The following is a 20,618-nucleotide window of genomic DNA, read 5'->3' as shown; positions in this document are numbered from 1 at the left end:
CTTCCTTCTTTCCTTCCTTCCTCATCTGCCCTTCTGCCTTTCTTTCCTTCATTCATTCCTCTTCCTTCCATCTACGGGTGACTCTACATTGAGTGACAAGCCAAATGGTTTCCTGTACACTAGGAAACCATTTACTACGCTGGGCGGAAGCCATATAACCCAATTATAGCGTCTGGTGGCTTAGTGGGTAATTAGGCTCTCCAATCGGATCGAGCCTGGACAGGTTTATAATCCAAGGGGTGGTAGGGGTTTATTGCTCACGTAATGCTACTCAGGGATGAATGAGGCTGGTCACTTTCATCTTAAATGTCAGGACCAGCATGCCCTGCTCCGGGCTTCTACGCTCCTCCTGGGGCAACACAGGATTGGATGATGGATGGATGGATGGAATTTAGTTTACTGAAGTCTCTCTCTGCACGCGATCCAAACTCAGCTCTCATTCTTCCATTTAAACTTCAGAACATGTATGGTTTACAATATCTGTTATCACATCACTGAGTAATAGATGAATCACCTAATCGAAAAGGGTTTAATCCTCAGTTTCTTTCTTTCAGTTTCGTTAATACACACTTTTTCGTTCTTTCCTCCAGTGTACTTAAGGCAACCCTTGAAATACGAGGCTATTATCATATCACTTTGTTGCAGCTGCCTGACGATTTTACTTAGCTGAGGAAGGGTCTCACAGAGTTAGTATAAGTATGTAAGTATAATTTCATCCCCAATACATTTCTGAAAAGATGAAGACAGATGAAGTTCTCTTGTACACTAAACACAACATTAACCTTTCACGTCAAAATGGATGCATTACACATAAAAAATAGTTTCTGTTTATTATCAGGTAACACTTTAGACTGAAATACATTGAAGTGGTTTGGCCATGTGGAGAGGATGGAGAGCGAGAGTAACGAGGAGAGTGTATGCGAGTGAGGTGGAGGGGGGGAAGAGGGAGGGGGAAGGCCGAGGATGAGATGGAGGTATATGAGAGAGAGGTGTGTGATCTGGGAGCAGGGCAGAGAAATGGCGGGGGACTGGGCGACAGGGAGGCCATTTGTTTGTGGCCACCCCTTACGGGATTAAGGCGCCTGGCAATAGATGGATAGATAGACTTTAGGTTGAAATACATTGAGGTAGTTTGGCCATGTGGAGAGGATCGAGAGCGAGACTAACGAGGAGAGTGTGTGCGAGTCAGATGGAAGGGGGTGGGAGAGGAAAGGGGAGGCCGAGGATAAGATGGAGGGATGAAGCGGAGAGGTATATGAGAGAGGGAGGTGTGAGCTGGGAGCAGGGCAGTGAAATGGCGTTGGACAGGACGACATGGAGGCGACTTGTTTGTGGCCACCCCTTACTGGATTGAGGCGTCTGGCAATAGATAGCTAGATAGATAGTTTAGGTTGACCGAAACTGGAGTGTTACCATATCCCATTAGTCACCACACTACAGTGACATCTTGTTTTATTCTCCCGGCCGCCTGGCGGCTTCATTCAATTTAACAGAGCGATCTAGCAGTGAAGGGGTTAGTGATGTTTACATTTAATCTCGCCAGTTTGTGAAGTCTCCCCAAACTGAATGAAATTGTCAGGTGAAATGGATTAAATTTTACGGAGATACAGACACATAAGTATTCGTAATGTTTGTTTCCAGATATCAGCTAACAGATTCATTTTTATTTTCAGAAAGCACAAACAACAAGAAGCGGTGCCAAGGCACAGCAAACCCGTCCCCAGCATTCGTTTTAGTGCTGACGTATAAACGCAACAGGATATCTAGTCAAACATGTCACACATCAAATTTGGAATAAATCGGGTGAAAATTGACGATTTTACGCCCATTTGAAATTTTAGGCCAGACCCACCTGACATTGACCCCCCTATCGCTAACTGGGGGGTGACCCCCGTGATGTAATGAGGCATGTTAAAGGATGCAGATTTGAAAGATGCATCTTTAGGATTTGGTTTCATGTCGATATGACGAATTTGAAAGGAGTAATGGCGAAAAAACTATTTTTGTTCACTTTTTTTTTTTTTTTAGGGGGGGGGGGCTACAGCCTGGGCCTTGGCCCAGTTTGGCCCATTAATCAGGTGATCAGAAGGTCATAGCCCATCATCCCTGTAAGTTTAGTCAAAATTGCACTTGTAGTTTTCGCTAAAGTTTTTGACAGACAGACAAACAGCAGGCAAACAAACAGACAAACCGAGTGAAAATAATACCTGTCCCCGAGCCCCTCCTGGGCGGGGACGGGTACATAGGGCCTAATACCTATTCCATTTTAACGCAGCCTAAAACTGTCATCTTTCCATCTTGCATGCTGAGCTTTAACAAAGGAGTAACACTGTGAGAAGGTGCTAGCCACAAAAGAGTTATGGTAGGAATATAAAGCACAGTGTTCTTTATTTGATCACTAAACTACGTGAAATATGATGGAAAAGGACGAACAATTTCGCTGAGTTTAAGAGATTCACTTTACACGTAGTTACGATGTTATTAACGAAAAAGTGCTAAAGAAAAGGATGTAGAGCCGTAGTAAATCATATTCAACTATTAAGCTACAGGAAATAAGCCCCAAAGAAACGAAAATCTCCGCCATGCCATCCCTGTTATGGTCGGGACAACTCTAGTCGATTCCAGCTAGCGTGACATAACTTCAGGTGCAGTTCTCACAAAAACCCCCTTCCACCATTAACCTCGCCAGTTTTATTCCTGAAAACGCCAGACGATTTTATGAAGCGGAGAATAAATTTTAGAAAGGTAAGAGTATAAAGGTCGGGGAACAATAGTTTTCTTACATTAAAAGGTAAAAATTCGTCCATCCAGCGGGTATTATGAGAACTTTTATTTTCCTTCGTGCAGTCATCTTAAATAATTTTGTTGCTTTTATCCTTCATTTCTGTGCCTCTCCGTCCTCAAACCATGACAGCCCCCCCCTCTCTCTCTCTCTCTCTCTCTCCACATACTTGGCTTAATACCGCACCTACCTCACTAGCACTAGCACACCTACTAACACACCTACCTTACAACCACACCTGCCTCATTACCACACTTACCTCCTCACCTCAACTGCCTCACCACCACACGTACCTCACTGCCACACCTGCCTTACTACCGCACGTACCTCACTACCACAGCTGCCTCATCACCACACATTCCTCACGACCTCACTACCACACCTGCCTTACTACCGCTCCTACCTCACTAACACAGCTGCCTCATCACCACACATTCCTCACGACCTCACTACCACACCTGCCTTACTACCGCTCCTACCTCACTAACACAGCTGCCTCATCACCACACATTCCTCACGACCTTTCTACCATAACCTGTTTCACTACTGCACCAGCCTCACGATCAACCCTGTGTGACCATCACATCTGCCTCATTATCATTCTTGCCACACGTGCCACACTACCACACCTGCCTCACCACCACGCCTGGCTCACCACCATACGTCTTTCACTACCACACCTGCCTCACCACCAGACATTTCTCACCAACACACCTGCCTCACTAACATTCTACCCCACTTGCCTCACTACCACAGTACCACAACCGCCGCACTACCACATCTGCCTCACTCCTACACTAACGCACCTGCTTGACCACAACATTTGCCTCATACTACACAAATACACCTGCTTGACCTCAACACCTGCCTCACTACCACACCTGTCTTACTACCACACCTACCTCATTAACCTTATTTTCCTTATCTTCCTCATAACCACAACCACCAGCAAGGTTCAATGCTCACATCTTTAATGCCTTATTCCCTTGCCCCACAAACCCCTCTCTCCCCATGCTCTCCCCTCCACCTTCTCCTCGTCCACCACTTCTCATTACCCTCTACCCCTTGCCCAACCCTATCCTGCCTTCTCTCCCCTCCTGTCGCCCCTGCCAACCCCATCCTTTCCTCCTACCCCACCCATCCTCCCTCCTTTTCTCACTCAACCCCTTTCATCCCATCTCCTAGCCTTACTCCTCTTTTTGGCTCCTCCCAGTCCATCCCTCCTTCCTTTCCTCTCCCTCACCCAGCCTCTCCCTTGTTTGATGTCTCTCATCATTCCTTTCCCTAATCACCATACCTTCCTCTGCATCCCCCCAGTTTTCTCCCTCACTTTCCCACATTTTTTGCCCTCCCTTTCTCTACCCTTTTCCTAGCCCTCCGTTACTTCCTCACCTCTCCATCTTTCCTGTTTTTCCTCGTCCTCTCTCCTCTACCCCATCCCTCAATTTTGCATCTTTCTCCTGACTCCCCTCTCCCTCTCCCTCGTGCATCCTGTCTCCCAATCCTCTATCATCCGTCACCCTAGAAGCCTTCCTACTCCGTCCTTCTCTTCCCTGTTTTCCCAGCCTCACCCTGCATATTCTGCCAACCTCTTCTCGTCCACCCTCCATACTCCATTTGTCTTTTCTTTTCTTTCCTGACTACCGATCTTTCTCCTTTCATTTCCTTTCCTCTACACTGCTAACCTCGCCTTTGTCTACTGTCTTTTCTCTCTCCGTCTCCTATTTATCTTATCTCCCTCACCTCTCACCCATACTTTCCGTTCTTCCTTCTTCTTCCTACCCCTCTTTTCCTCCATCCTACTATCCTCCTGCTCACTTTCCTTCTCTTTTCTCAACTCTCTCTCCTGCTCCCTCCTCCTCACCTCGCCTCCTCCCCCTCAGCTTTCACCCGTTTCCCATTCCTCCCTCCCCACAAGCCTCCCTCCCTCCAGCCAATATTTCATCCCTCTCTCCCCTAATTCGTCCTTCCCATTTCTTCCCGAACCTGTCCCACCCACTTACTCTCCCTATGCCTTCCTTCCCTCCTCCCTCCCCAACTTCCCCTCCTTCCTTCCCTAATCCATCCTGCCATTCTTCCTCTTTTCCCCAGCCTCATCGTCCTCATTCCCCCCATGTACTCCCCTTCTCCTTCCCCGCAACCCACCACTCTTCCCTCCTCTAAGCTTTCCCCCCTCCCTAGTTTCTCCTCACTCCACTCCCCCAGTCTTTCATTCCTCCTCCCCCACCATCCTTTACATCAGTATGCCCCTGACCCCTCCCACCAACACCCCCACCGCCATCACCCCCACTCCGTGCGTATCTCCGTCTACACTTACGCATTCGACTATTCGTATTTTCTCGCATATTTTACAATAGCTGTTTCAACGTTTTGAGGATCCCGTTTCCTTCGTACCTCTACCTACACCATTCCGGAATTTCATTGCGGTTGTTCAGTGTAAGACCAATATATTTTGTTCAGCTGAGATAGTTTCTAGCGGTCGTAGGCTGAAAAAAATATATACTTTTTTTTCTGCTGCTAGTACGCCTAAGAATTATACGGGGTAGTCAGTATATTGCAAACTCAACTTCCTTGAGGGGATGTCTCCTTCAGCATTACGTGTCTACCATGCGTAATATTCTGCTTCCCAGAAACACGTTTCGTAATTTACAATGCCTGCTTTACATCCTTTGTAGCGTGGTTGATTAGTAATGTCATAAAGCAGCCAAAATGTCTTTGCTCCTTGCAGAAGCAGACTGAGCCATTCAAGGCTGGAGAGCATAATTTACGTACCACCCTGTAGTTAGGCTAACAACTAACGCCGGTTCTGTAAGGAGAAAGCCAAGCTGTCAAATGGATAAACATTTTGTATCTAATTATATCAGCGTTAAATTAGCATATCCTTCCAATTTCGGTTTCCTTTACTTGAACCTCTTGAGTACGGTGAGGTTTGTGTGTGTTTTGTTCTTGCTACGAACATGTACTTTAACCTCTACAGTAGCATTTTATTCCACATAATCCCAGACGATTCAACTTATCCGAGTGAGTCATAGGATCATAAATGCAATAATATTGTCACTATTAACCTGCCATGAAGGGGAGGCGATTTCGTTCATTGAGAGTGAGCGATAAGTACCCAAGTGTTTGTGAGCTTAAGAGAGTGCCCTAGTATTGGGGACACACAAGATGGTTGTATCTAACCCCTCCTAGTCAAATAAGCTGTCTCAGACAGAATAAAATCGCTGAAGATAGCATGAATATATTTAGTATGACGTTACTGCATCAAAGGAATCACAACAACTTTTTGCATATGTTTCTATCACTTACAGTTGCCTTTATGTTGTTTTGTACACTTAACCACTTCAGACGACAAGCTCTTTTACTAAAAACGTTAATGAAGACGTCGTCTGGTCCATAGAGTTCGCCAAATTTCTCAATATGCTGAATATAATCATCTAACATTTACAAGAACTTGGCCAGATCAAAGGTACTCAGAGAGCACAGTGGCGCAGCGCCCAAACTTTAACTCAGATCTCTGACCTTGACCACTGATTGATCCAAAATCGAGTTATTCCTTCTCATCCACACACACCATGCATGTGCTGTGGTTGATTCAAATCGGATCTGGCATTCACGAGATAACGCCGCGCCCTGAATTTAGACCTTGACCCATGACCTTTGTCTTTAGTTGAAATAATACAAAACTGACCTGCCTCTTTGCACCGGATTGCACAGTGTATGTTATAATTTTTATCCAAATGAGTTGAGGCTTTCATGAGATATTTTGCTAACATGCGTACATGGGTGCACAGATACCGAACTGACGTCCCTGGACTGAAGGGAACAACACTTTCTCAGTTATATTCATTTTGAATACTCCATTTTTTTCTCTGCCTTATGAGAACATAATCCATAAATACATTAGTCATATATGTGATTTTGACTGTCATTTTTAATTTTCATATGTACTGCATTATCATCATCGATAGTATTATATTTTTTTGAAATTATTTTTACCGTTATACTGATTTCAGGTCTTTATTATAATTTTTTGTATCATTTTCTTTCTTTGAAGTCCTCATATCCTACTGTCTCCTGCACCATTTTCCTGGGCTAGTTAGACTGTTGGATGCATTGTGTTTCCCTTTCTTTCTGTACACCCAGGAGTACAACACTGAGGACCTAAATCTGTTATGATCTGTTGTGGGGGTGAGTTCCGAAAATACTGAAATTTAGCAAAAATTGATTGCCTGGCTTTATCGTCGCGTAATTCATGAGTATCAGTTTCAGCCTTCTTCCTACAGACACCATCAGTTTGCATTTTATCCAGGGCGATTAGTTTAGCTGGCAGTTTTTTCTTCCTACCATTTATGAACAGTTAGCATATTTATCTATATCCATCGTAATGCTCAGTTTTCTGGTGTTCTTTATATTCATAGAATAAAAATGCTCTTTATAAAATGAATGAAGATGTAAGGATAGCAGTGTGCCAGGAGACTATTGGAACAAGGTCGAGGCTGTTATTTTATTATTATTATTTTTTTTTTATGTGACCGACTCTGGGCATAGGCTTCACAGCCTGCTTTCAAGGCCCAGTAGTCCTCCTACGTACCGTACACCTCTACATGTCACCACTTCGGCGCTAACACCCACCGTCCATACTGAATACATGCTAGGGCTGTCTCATACAGGACTGGTGCATTGGTATTAGCGGGGGTATTTTTACGACATGTTGGCGGGTCTTCTGGTAGATCAGTGAAGTCTGATTTTTATGAAATTCAAATCCTTAAACTGTTCCCTGCCCCAGCGGGATTTGAACCCGGGTCCGTTAGGACTGCAAGCCAACTCTCTACCGGCTGAGCCACCGCCTTCCCCAAATGGGCATATCACCTCGTCTACATTTTTAATGACATACTTTTATGCCTTGTTTGGTTGTTATATAATAATTATGACACTTTTCTTACTGAGTACATATATGGTTACGTAACTGTACCGCCATTATGATACTTACTGGGGAATAATAATAATAAAAAAAAAAATAATAATAATAATAATTAATAATATGAAGAAGAAGAAAAAGAAGAAGAAATAGGCGACCGCAAAATTGTCCGAGGTCAATTTTGATAAAGAAAAACTTGCCACACTCATTGCCTGTTTGAAGCCGAGCTATAAAGGGACCCTGAGGTAAAGGCCACTGATATTGCGCCTGTCACCCTAGGTCATCATAGTCTGTAAGTCCACCAAGTTTGGTGGCTCTAGCATTAATCCTTCATGGAAATCAGGTGACATCCGGAATGTCAGGAAAAGTTTCAGTGTTTGACCCCACACGATCGCAGAGAATAATCAAGTGAATGGAACCAAACTCCTTTCCGCAATGCGACTACCTTAAGGCAGTGATCCGGTTGATGGATTGCCATCATAATCAAAAGCCGCCAACCGGATGATTAACCTGACAGAACTTGAAGGCTCCAGGCCAAAGAGCCTCCGGGTAATAGCCATTACTTTCTAAGCGGAAAAAAAAAAAAAAAAAAAAAAAAAAAAAAAAATATATATATATATATATATTGGCAGAGACAAGAAATCGCCTCACAAGGATGTGGGCAGTTTTAATAATAATGATAATAATAATAATAATAATAATAAAGATAATAATAATAATTTATCTATCTATCTATTGCCAGACGCCTCAGTCCCGTTTGGGGTGGCCACAAACAAATCGCCTCCAAGTCGCCCTGTCCCCCGCCATTCCACTGCCCTGCTCCCAACTCACACCCCCCTCTCTCATATACCTCTCCCCCCCCTCCCTCCATCTCATCCTCGGCCTCCCCCTCCCTCTTCCCCCCTCCACCTCACTCACATACACTCTCTTCGTCAGTCTTTCACCCTCCATCCTCTCCACATGGCCAAATATAATAATAACAATAATAATAATAATAATAAAATAAAGATAATAATAATAATAATAATAATAATAATAATAATAATAATAAAGATGATAATAATAATAATAATAATAATAATAATAATAATAATAATAATATAATAAAAATAATAATAATAATAATAATAATAATAATAATAATAATAATAAAGATAATAATAATAATAATATAATAAAGATAATAATAATAATAATAATAATAATAATAATAATTATAATAATAATCGGAATAATAAGAATAAGAAGCTCTCAGAGTGTGCACCACACACACACACACACACACACACACACACACACACACACACACACACACACACACACACACACTCCCAACAACTGATGTAAGGGTAGAATATCTGACTGTACTGTACTTTGTAACCTTGAATTTCGACAGCTGACGCTCAGAATCGAATTATTTCATTCTTGTCCTACACTATACCCTTCCAACAACTGTGATTTAAAGTAGATAAGAGCTTTTTACATGACTTTGTCCTGTGACCTTTACCTAGACCTTTCCCTGTGACCTTGACCTTTGACCTCTTGTACTCAAAGTCAAGTATCTTTTATCACTGGTTTAACCTGAACCCATCCGTAAAGGTGACACTAGTTCACATTGGATAAATACTGAATAAGATGACCTTGCCTTGTGACCTTGACCTTTGGCCTGTTGTACTAAAAAAAAAATAGGTCAGCCTCACGTTAACCTCTTGGGTGATCTTCAGCTCATCTACCGATTTTGTTACAAATGATATCAAAACTGCTTTAGCTTCTTTGTTCGCAGAGACATTGAGGTCGATATTTGACCTTGCTCTGTGACCTTTGGTTGATTATTTTCAAAACTGAATCTCATTATTCTCGTCTGAGTCTTGGTCCTTCCGACAATTTTGGTTCAGATCAGATAAAAACTGTTTGGGCTGACCTTGCCCGGTGATCTTAGATATGGTCTTTTACTCTGACCTGGATCATGTGTTCTCAAAATCGAATCCTTTTATTCTTGCCTTACAGTCAGTCCTTTCCCAAGGTTTGGTCTAAATCAAATAATAACTGTGTTGCCCATGCCTTGTGACCTTGACCTTTGACCAATTGTTGTCATGAACAAAAGGTTTACTCCTTGCCTGACCCCAAACCCTTTCACCAAGATTAGCTATAACTGGATTAAAACTGAGTTTTAACTCCCCAACCCGCAGGTCGAATAAAACCCCTGTGAAAGAACTAAGGTGATTGGTTATGTCATTTTAGAGCTAGGCTGTTCTAGGAAGAAGAAAGAAGGAAAAAAAGAGAAAGAAGATGGAGAGATCGTGGTTTTAACAGACTGTGTTTTAGCGATCCAGCTTTATGTTTTTGTCACTTCAAGAGTTGGTTGTGTACAGGTAAGCTTGAGAATAAGGCTGGGTGGTAATAATGATTTTTGAGAGTTATGATGGATGGAGAATGTTTGCGAGTGAGATGGAGGGGGGGGGGAGAGGGAAGGGGAGACCGAGGATGAGAGGGAAGGATGGAGTGGAGAGGTATATGAGAGAGGGGGGTGTGAGCTGGGAGCAAGGCAATGAAGTGGCATTGGACAGGGCGACATGGAGGCGATTTGTTTGTGGCCACCCCTTACGGGATTAAGGCGTCTGGCAATAGATAGACAGATAGATGATGGATTTGCTAATGCTAACAGGCGCGTTGGAGCCATCCCTGCATAGAGTATTCGTTGACATTCTAACACGACGGCGATTTGTTCGAACTTAAAGGCCGTATATACATGATTTAAACATTTTGTAACATAACTTTGAGTTCTGTTAACCTTCTACTTTCCTGTAATTTTGTGCTTTTGAAAATCGGACAAAATAAAAATTTGCCAAGGTTAGGTCTGAAGAATGCTAAGGTTGTGTTAGCCATGTGGTTTTCAATGCCTGCTTCTTCCTTCACCTTTGTTATTCTTTTTCTCTGCCTGTCCTTCTTTCTTCCTATTTCACCCATTCTTCCTGTCCCTTGTTATTACTCTTCGTTTTACTTTAGGTGGTTCTACTCATAGTGATACTCTTACTGGTTTCCTGTTACTCAGGAATTCACTTACATTGCCTGATGGTGTCTATATAGCCAAATAACGATGTGATATGGAGCTTGCTATTGCACCTCTAATGCGGTTTTCGTCCAAGAACCAAACCTCCACACCTTCACCACTCCTTGTTGTGGCGAGGTGCTGTCTGGCGCATGTAAGCACTTGGTCACTGCACACACGATCCAGTAAAACAGTTGAATAGATCAGCCGATGCACAGGTCCCTAAGGGGGAGGAGGAGGTCATGACGTCATGCTCATCACTCGATGGGCTGTGTGTATTCTCAGTTGTATCCAGACACAGAACGTGAGACTCCTCTGGTGTTATTTTTCGTCTTTGTCTCATGTTCATGTAATCCACAAAAATGCCAAGTAACTGTTCTGTAAATGGTTCCTAAAACAAAAGGCACAGAAATTCAGTACTTTAGTTTTCCATGAGAAAAAACGTATAAGGAGAAGTGGATAAATGTTGTGGTCATTCAAAGTGAATTCAGACAATGCTCTCATCTACTCTATACACTTCAATGAAAGTTATTTCATAGATGACATGAAATATCGATTACTTGATTTTGAAAGACCGAGAAACCAACGAACACTGAAGAAGGAATTTGTCCTATCTCTCCTGTTGCCAGATGGTTACGCAGTATGTGTACGGGTATGACATTATTTGTGAAAGTACAGCAAGAGAGGTGTGTATATGTGACAGTAGAGTGATATGTCGTGAGATGTAGTGAGGTAGGCCACCTGTGTGCGTGAGGTTGCAACATTGTGAAGGTACAACATTATGTGTGCTGTATGACATTATTTGTGCGGGTACAGAATTATTTGTGAAGGTGGAGCAATGTGTATGTGGCTCGTGGATATAGTATTTTTTGTGTGGTACGACATAATTACTTCTGATATAAAGCCATGTTTTCTGAAAAGATTCTTATTACTGGTATGGAAAAGCTAAAAAAGTGATGCAATATTTCCTTTGTCAATGCATCAGCCACCAAGGTACCAGAGGCGTTGAATTAGAGATCAGAAGGAACAGAGAAAACGAGGACTGAAGAGAAAATTAAGAGATGATAAACAGCTTTGGTACCGAAGTAGATAATAACGCTTGTAAAACAAGCAGAAATAAAGAGAATCAGTTCATGGAGGATACACTTACAGAGAAGCCTGGTGGACTCGGAGTAGCCTCTCACAACATGCAGGAAGAACTAAGGCAGAGTAAAGAGACCAGAAGAGGAAAATAATCTTCGGGAATAAAATCTTTCACTAGGTGCTGAAATCGTATCCAGACCTGAACAACATGTAAGAATCAAAGCAGACTAAAAAATTAACAAAACAGACATCAATGTAGGGCGAGCTGGCGAATCCTGAGTCAGTGGCAAGCCTGACATCAGGGCGGTGGAGGCTTATTTTAGGTGTCCACCTGGTTGATTTGTTTTTATATTGGACTGTGACTGCACGGAACGACCATGCAGGGGCGGTTACTTGTCTGCGGTTGATGGGTCTGTTTGGCCAGACAGACTAGGTTACTCAACCACAACAATAAACACATCAAGAAGCTAAGTTGGTTACGTCCGATTTGGATGGTCAACGAGTCTCGCCCTTCGGTTGTCCATGTTAGGTCCGAACGAAGTCAGAATTTGGTCCCTACCAGTGCTAGATGTAAGGGATGACCAGGATATGTCCGATGGATGTCATTTTCGGTACAAATCACGATTTTTGGAGTCAGATCATTATATTCTTTAAAAATAAGATTTTTCTCCCAAGTAAGTGAAGGTCAAATTAAACAAATCACACAAAAATGCACCAGCGAAAAATGTTTCAGGACGAAAAATCGGCTTAAAAGTTAAAACAAATTTTTGCCCATTATAATAATGTTTTGCGCATTTTTCTGTTGCCATTTTAATTGCCTCCATTCCGCACTTTTTGCTGACCCCTGTGATACCACGCAGATTTTGTCGGCAAACTGAGATATAGAATGTGGATATAGACCCAATAAATTTTTTTTTCTTGATTCGTTCATAATTAACTTTTGCTGTCAGTCTCCATTTTCGCTGTCTCCTACATCACATCAATAATCTGTACATATTTCTTTCATTAACCTCATCAGTTAGAGGTGGTTTCTTGTATACTGAATGAAACTGTCACTAGGAAGAATATATGAAAGATATAATCGGGTTAGAAGGGTTGATGGATAGTTTTTAAGCACTTACTTTAGATGGGTTCTTGTATGCTGAATGAAATCATCTGTCAGAAGTAAGAATATAATATTAGAGATATTCTAGGAATCTAGGGTAAGAAGAAGCCATAGAAAGTTTTTAGCTACTTCAGTTCTAGGTGGTCTCTTCTAAATGGAGGATCGCTATCTTTCAGTAGTAAGAGAGAGAGAGAGAGAGAGAGAGAGAGAGAGAGTTCACGGCAGACAGGGCTAATAAATACAGTATGCAAGGAATATTTACGTCGCAATCATTATATGCCTAGTTTTCTTTCACAAGTAAATTTGTATGTTGCCTTTCTCTCATTCTGTCTGCCTGTCTGTTTGCCTTCCTTTCAGTAGCAGCATTCTGAATATTGCAGCGAACTGCAAGGCTTGTGCTGTGTGATCTTGTTGTTCCTGATGGGTATAAAAAATTTCAGAGCTATATTTTTATTTACTATGCACATCATCCAGGTTCCAATAATACACCTAAATCTCTCTCTCTCTCTCTCTCTCTCTCTCTCTCTCTCTCTCTCTCTCTCTCTCTCCTGTAATTAATCTTCAAAGTACGTTATAGTTATAGTTCTTTATAATGCGTCTGGAAGTCCTTATTCAAAATAGAAGTCATTACAGTGTTGAAGGGATTGATGAAAGTGATATTTAACCCCCTGGAAAAAGAAAGTATTTTACGGTGCATATAAACCGCTGGATGTCTTCAGCCTAAAGTAATTCAGCAGTAATAATAATAATAATAATAATAATAATAATAATAATAATAATGATAATGACAATAATAATAATAATAATAATAATAATAATAACTGTAATAATCATAATACTATTCATCACAATAAACAGGTCACCATAATGCTGAGGTTAATCCATGCACCAGCCAGCCTCCTTCATCTGTGCCCCTCCTTTTCACAGACTACAGTACCTTTTTAAGTCACATTCGTCACTTCATATAAAACTGCCATAAGGACATTTACATTATACATTTACATACTGCTTGGTGATTGCTCTCAGTTTTTCTGGTCTCGTCCAGCTGAGGGATTGATTGTGTATTCTTAGACTGTACACGTTCTCTCTCTCTCTCTCTCTCTCTCTCTCTCTCTCTCTCTCTCTCCAACCCCATCCCTTCAAATGTCTCTCATTAGCATTATGACACTCGAAAAATCCCAACCCACAATAACACACACACACACACACACACACACACACACACACACACACACACACACACACACACACACACACATTAATTTCACGTCTCACCAACTCAGTAATTGGCGTTTGAAATTTATTACTTTTTATTCTCCTCATTTTTCCATCGTTTTACCCCTCTCTCAGTCGTGACAACTCTAGCGCTCAATTTCAGTTAATATAGAACGATTTTATTCGGTTTTGAGTCAGTCATGGGTGCCTTAGAGTGTTAATACTGTCAATATTATCCATTTCATAGCTGACACATTTCTGGTTAGTATTCCAGCCTAAATCAGATGCTTTTATTCAGCTGACAATGAGTTTAACCGTGAGGAGAAGGTGGATAAGAAGAGACTGACTAGAAGAGTGTATGAGGTGGAGGAGGAAGAGGGGGAAGGGAACACCGAGGATGAGATGGAGGGATATGAGAGTAGGATTGTGTGAGTTGGAGAAAAGACAGCTTGATAGACGGGAATAAGTTGACATGGAGGCGATTTGTTTGTTTTCACTTCTTTTGGGGTTAAGGCGTCCGGCTGTAGACAGGTAGACAGACAGATAGATATTCAGATAGATAGATAGATAGGTAGATGTATAGAGTCACCATACCACTCACATTCAACTGCACATCGATAGCTTCTTTTCCTGGATTACGACAGACTAAATATTTAATCTGTCCATTCGACGTTCCGTGTCATAAGTCCATTAGGGTTTTTAGGTATGGCGAGGAGATCATTTTCACTTTTTTATTGCCGATGTAGATTGGAGGAATTGATTGGATGGCCTTCTGCTTTGTACACACACACACACACACACACACACACACACACACACACACACACACACACACACACTCACACTGTCTGTCTGTCTGTCTGTCTCTCGTTGTTGCCAGGGTCTTATTTCTGCTTTCCATCTTGCTTTCATCTTACTCCCACTCCTCAAATTCACCTCTTACCCCTTCTCCGTGTCACCACCATTCCGTTTATGCGATGTCTTTTCTTACCAGCACCCAGTATATTGGTCAAAACATGGGTTCCGAACCCAAGACTTATAGTACACATACATCAGAAAGCCAAAAAGTTATCCAACTACCTATTATCCATCTATCTATCTGTCTCTGTGCTTAGGTATATATATATATATATATATATATATATATATATATATATATATATATATAATATCCATGGTCAATCAATAAAGTATGAGCAGGAACGGTACAGTGATATCCTCAGTGACCAATATCGGTTGTAAAGTCCTTAGAGGCTCAATCGACTGTCATCAGAATATACATATTATCATACCGACCGGATATATGACGATATGTGATATACGTCTGAAAGCTCGTTTCCCAGTGTGGGGAAAAGGGGCAACCGGCATTTTCCAACAGCCGTCGTCCTTGGTGTCAGATTATTTTGCGCCAAATGTGCTTCGATACCTTTTTAACTGATTGTACAGTATGTATGTTTTAATATATGCATGAATTTATGTGTATATATATATATATATATATATATATATATATATATATATATATATATATATATATATATATATATATATGTATGCTATACAGGGTAGTCGAAATGTTGTCTTATAGTGTAAGTAGCACATGTATCCATCCATCCATCATCCAATCCTACAGTGCCCCATGAGGAGCGTAGGAGCCCGGAGCTAGGCAGTTGGTCCCGACATTTAAGATGAGAGTGAAGCACATGTATAATCTGTAATATTAACTAGCTTTCATGACCTGTTTACTCCGTCGGCGAAGTTGGATTTTGGTTGTGTTCAGATGTATCTGTGTAATTGTGTACAAAATATCTCAAAAGTTGTCACTCAGTTTCAGTGAAATCTGGTGGATGGGTATGCAGTGGGTCAAGGAAGAATGTATTAGATTTTGAAGTGGATCCAGATCTGGATGCAAAAATAAATAATAAATTTTACTGGCATTGGCGAATGTATGAGCTTTCTAGATGCTTTCAAGTTTTATTTTTTGCTATATCTAATGTAGCTCTTGCTCTTTTTCTTTCAGATTTTCTTCCAGAGCTGCTGCAATAAAAAAAAAATTACATCTTGCAAGCAGTCTCCCTCTTACAACAGAATGTGATATGTGTACTTAATTTAAATATTACCTGAGTCTTAGGCTGAAGTTATTACCCTTCATTTGTTGGAGACGCGGCAGACGAGAGTCGCTTTGTTTAACCTGATGGCAGTGAGTTACTCCTACAGGCTACAACTGGAATAATAAGTCGTGGTTGCATGAAATTCGATAAGCCTGAGTTATGAGGTACGAATGAGTCTCTGTGGTTACTGGTCAAGCCGACCTCCATTCCGACTACACTTGATCATTAGCTGAGCTGAAAAGGGTAGAGGTTTTCGTCATGTTAGAGTAAATGCGTAGCAGCATTATCATGATACACAAGCTATGGAGTACTAACTTAACCTCACCTAACCTACCCTCACCTACTTCCACCCACACAACTTTTATGGATTTGTCATTGCCTACTGAATGCCGTCCTAACCTTACTTAATATCTCCTAATCTGCCAGCACCTAACCAAGCCTAATCTAACCCAGCTTCGTCTTTCGCCACTAATCTCACTTCCTTTCATCCCAACAGGTTTCTCGAATTCGACACCGCATATGGGACACTGGCCTAACATTACTTTATTTTCTCGCACCCTAAAGATCTCATGAATTTTAATACCAGGAATTCTGTGCCCTTACCTTGGGTTCATCGCTCAGAATCGCTAACATAACAGCCTTATCTAACCAAACCCAGTCCAACCTGAACTAACCAAACCTAACCTAACATGACCTGACTTAATCTAACTTTACCTTCTTCCCCAGGTGTCATGGATCCGCCACCGGGACCTTCACGTGCTCACGGTGGGGTCGTTCACGTTCACCACGGACGTTCGGTTCTCGGCGCACCGGGAGGAGGGCACCGGGGACTGGATATTGGTGCTTCGAAACCCCGAGCCCTCTGATTCGGGGCTTTATGAGTGCTCCATACCCACTCGACCGGTCATTGCCGTGTCCGTCAAGCTCAGTGTGGTTGGTGAGTGGGATGATAATGTTAATGATAGAACTGTGAGGATGGTAAATGTGTAGAGTGGATTGATGATGATGATGATAATAATAATAATAATGATGATACGATTACAGTGGTACTGATGATAATGATGATGATGTTGATGACGGAAAGAGGAAATATAACATGGTAACTTTGTAGAGTGTAGTGATCATGAAGATATGATGGTGATGATAATGATGATAACTAACGAGTGGTAATGATATATATATATATATATATATATATATATATATATATATATATATATATATATATATATATATATATATATATATAGAGAGAGAGAGAGAGAGAGAGAGAGAGAGAGAGAGAGAGAGAGAGAGAGAGAGAGAGAGTGGTGATTATAAATATGGCGGTGGACATTTGACATAATTATCCTAACTGTGAGAAGTAATGATGTCAGAATGAATGAGTACTGTGATGAGGGTGATGATGACCATGTTGATGGTGATGATGTCGGTGGCAGTGGTGAGAATGATACTGATAATGATATGCTTGTTTCATCTTGACAGTTGGATAAGAATGAGTGGGGGAAACAGAAAAGATATCAAGTTTTATTTTCACCTCCAACTGTACAAAAGTGAGGAACTCATATATATCTATATACAGGACGTCCCTAGGACCTTTGTCGTGTCTGTTGCAGATTGACTACCCTCCTGTATTGTGCTGGCCTGACCACGTGGTCTTATCATGACCTGGCCCCTCTCCTCCATATGTTTAATTTCTCCCCTTTCCCCTCCTCCCATTTGGTGAGGTCAGAGGCACAGCTGCTGCAGTGATTAACCAACACATAAAGCCATCTCTATGATTAGTAACTTCTTTTCTTTCTCTCTCTCTCTCTCTCTATTTTATATATATATATATATATATATATATATATATATATATATATATATATATATATATATATATATATATATATATATATATATATATATATATATATATATATATATATTTGTGTGTGTGTGTGTGTACTGCATTTAAAGTTTTTCTCATCTTTTTGTCTAAACTCTTCTTTAAAATCGTAGATTCCTGCCATTTGGGTAGATGCCGCCACTGATCTATATGCAAGACTAGGGAATTTTAAGTGCTATGCCTATGCACATCTGCCTTATGTTCTATTAGTCTTTTTGCAAGACCTCGCTCGCTCTCACCTATAAATACTTTTGGGCAACTATTACAATAATTACTATGAATAACACAGTTTTATTTAAGATTACTTTCAGTTTTACCCTTTATTAGGTTGCTGATCTTTACCTCTGATGAAGGAACTATTGTTAATCCCGCATTTTGTAAATAGTGCTCGTTGGAGAGACAAGAAACCCGTTATTTTTAGTAAATTATATGAGATCATGGAGGGGCTTTTCGAGAAAACAAGGCTTATGGTATTTTATGCAAGCCAGGGCATATATAGAAGGTATGTCGCTTCAGTCTCATGAAGGCGATGGCGTCTTTACGCCCGTTCGGTAATTTATTCTTACTGAAACCACGTGTTTTTCTTCTCTCAAGGGGTGTGTGAAGGATGTAACTAAACCATCTACTTCGACAAGTTTCTCCTAAGGTTGGTGAAGCTTATGTCTAGGATAGCAACACTAAAGATGAAAGGCGTGATATAGCTGAAAGAACTCCCAGTTCCTGACACTTTGCCATAGTGACGGAACTTCGGGGTTGGCGAAAGGGTTGTGATGCCATCTTAAAGTGGCCCTATTTCCCAACTGCAGGTCTAACTAATTTTTTCAGGACTTTTTTTTATCACCTTCTGGCTCCTTTTCCTACTCTTCTGTGATATCTTTGGCATACATAGCACGAACACTTCCACTTTTATTTAAATTTTCCGCTTTTTTGAAGAAAAAAAGTTGTCGTGGCTTGGATGGGGTCAGTGCTGAGGCCAGTTGTGGAAACTGGAGGGAGCGAGCCACCCGGGAATATGTGGACCGGAGGGGTTGTGATTGGCCTGGCTATATCACAGCCTCAAAGGCATGACTATCTCTAGGGAGTGGCCTGTCGGTTCCAGGGGGGGCTGTTTCCTAGAACAGGACTTCTGGCATATGGCTGGGTGCCCATCACTACAGTTTGGAGGGGATGTTTGCATTTTACATGTTCTTATATCAGCAAGTGGATTGGCTTATGGTTGTGCCTCTATAATTGTTTTAAATCCAAAGGGTACATGGTGGGCATGTGGGAGTCAGTCTTCACTGGTGTCGGTGGTTAAAAGCTTTGCCCCCTGAGCAGTTAATGGCATCTTTTCGTCAAATCCCACAGCAGTTCATTCTCTAGCCCTGTCTGTTGTCTCTGCATCCCCGTATCCTGGCCCACCCAATGACACGACGTGGTTGACAATTTCTGGTGAAGACATGGACACTCTTGTGCCTGGATCGCTTGGCTCATCCGTTGGCTCTTCAGCTCCATCCAGTGTCTCCCTTCCACCACTGGTGATAGTGGGGATGACTCTGCTGCTTCTTCTTCCCATATAGGGACTTCTTTGATTGCTACACTTGCCCCATACCAACCTCTTACTTTCCAGTATGTGTTCTCATCTCTATACATTGCTGCCTGTTTCCACATCTGCCTCCACCGTTCCTCGGTTTCCACCGCCTCTACAGTCTCAGTATCTTCAGTCTTCCAACCTTGTTCCTCTACTATTACTTTTCATGACTTCTTCAGCCCACCTACTTGGACCAGATTTTTCATCATGCTTGCCTCTGCCCTTCTTATGAATGATGACCTGAAACTTCATCTCTAGTCGCTGTCCCATGTTGAGCCAGTGTTCTCTTTCTGGCCCCAGTTTGATAATTCTCGCGTAGTTACAGTCCAGAATGAAATCATGCCTCTCACATCACCAATCTTACTGATTCTCTTGGTGTGTCCATCCCTGTTGAGAAGCATGAACACATGAACCCTAGCTGCAGTACTATTTTGATTCTCTCCAACAAGGAGAGTATGTTTGCACTCCTGTTTGTTCGTTTTTTTTGTTAGTTTGTTTGTCTGTTGGCAGGCTTACTCAAACATTAAAAGATTTAGACCAAATTTGGTGGGAAGATAGCCCATGTCCCAGGGAACAATCGATTAACTTTTGGGACCGATCCGGATCGTATTACAGATTTTAGATCTGGAAAACACTTTCTGTGGAACCCTAATCAATAATGAGAAAACTAAACTCATTATGAAAAGCGGTTTGGAAATTACATGCCCTTGTTGGTGAGATACGCTCCACTGAGTGACCTTCAGGTTTCTTCTGATGTACAATTTGGTGGCCGTTCATTTCCTGATTGTGATGCTGCCATTAAGGTCATCACAGAATTGCAAGGTCGCTGTATCATTTCTATATCCAGCATCACACTCCATGTGATTGAATACTGCCAGAGATCAACAAATGGTG

The 20,618-nt window shown here is 41.6% G+C and overlaps 1 protein-coding gene across 1 annotated transcript in view; it reads left to right on the top strand.

Moving 5' to 3' along the window:
• LOC145400524 (zwei Ig domain protein zig-8-like) overlaps window positions 1-20,618 on the top strand; it is a 126,341-nt gene that overhangs the window by 50,274 nt on the left and 55,449 nt on the right. The window contains exon 3 of the mRNA XM_080273046.1: window positions 16,990-17,200. Coding sequence (XP_080129172.1) covers window positions 16,990-17,200 — 211 coding nt within the window. The remainder of the gene's footprint in view (window positions 1-16,989; window positions 17,201-20,618) is intronic.

This window comes from Coenobita brevimanus, chromosome 52 (genome assembly GCF_032717465.1).
Source record: "Coenobita brevimanus isolate Jiangsu-jjx chromosome 52, ASM3271746v2, whole genome shotgun sequence".
Classification (NCBI taxonomy): Eukaryota; Metazoa; Arthropoda; class Malacostraca; order Decapoda; family Coenobitidae; genus Coenobita; species Coenobita brevimanus.
This window is presented reverse-complemented; position numbering and strand designations above follow the sequence as displayed.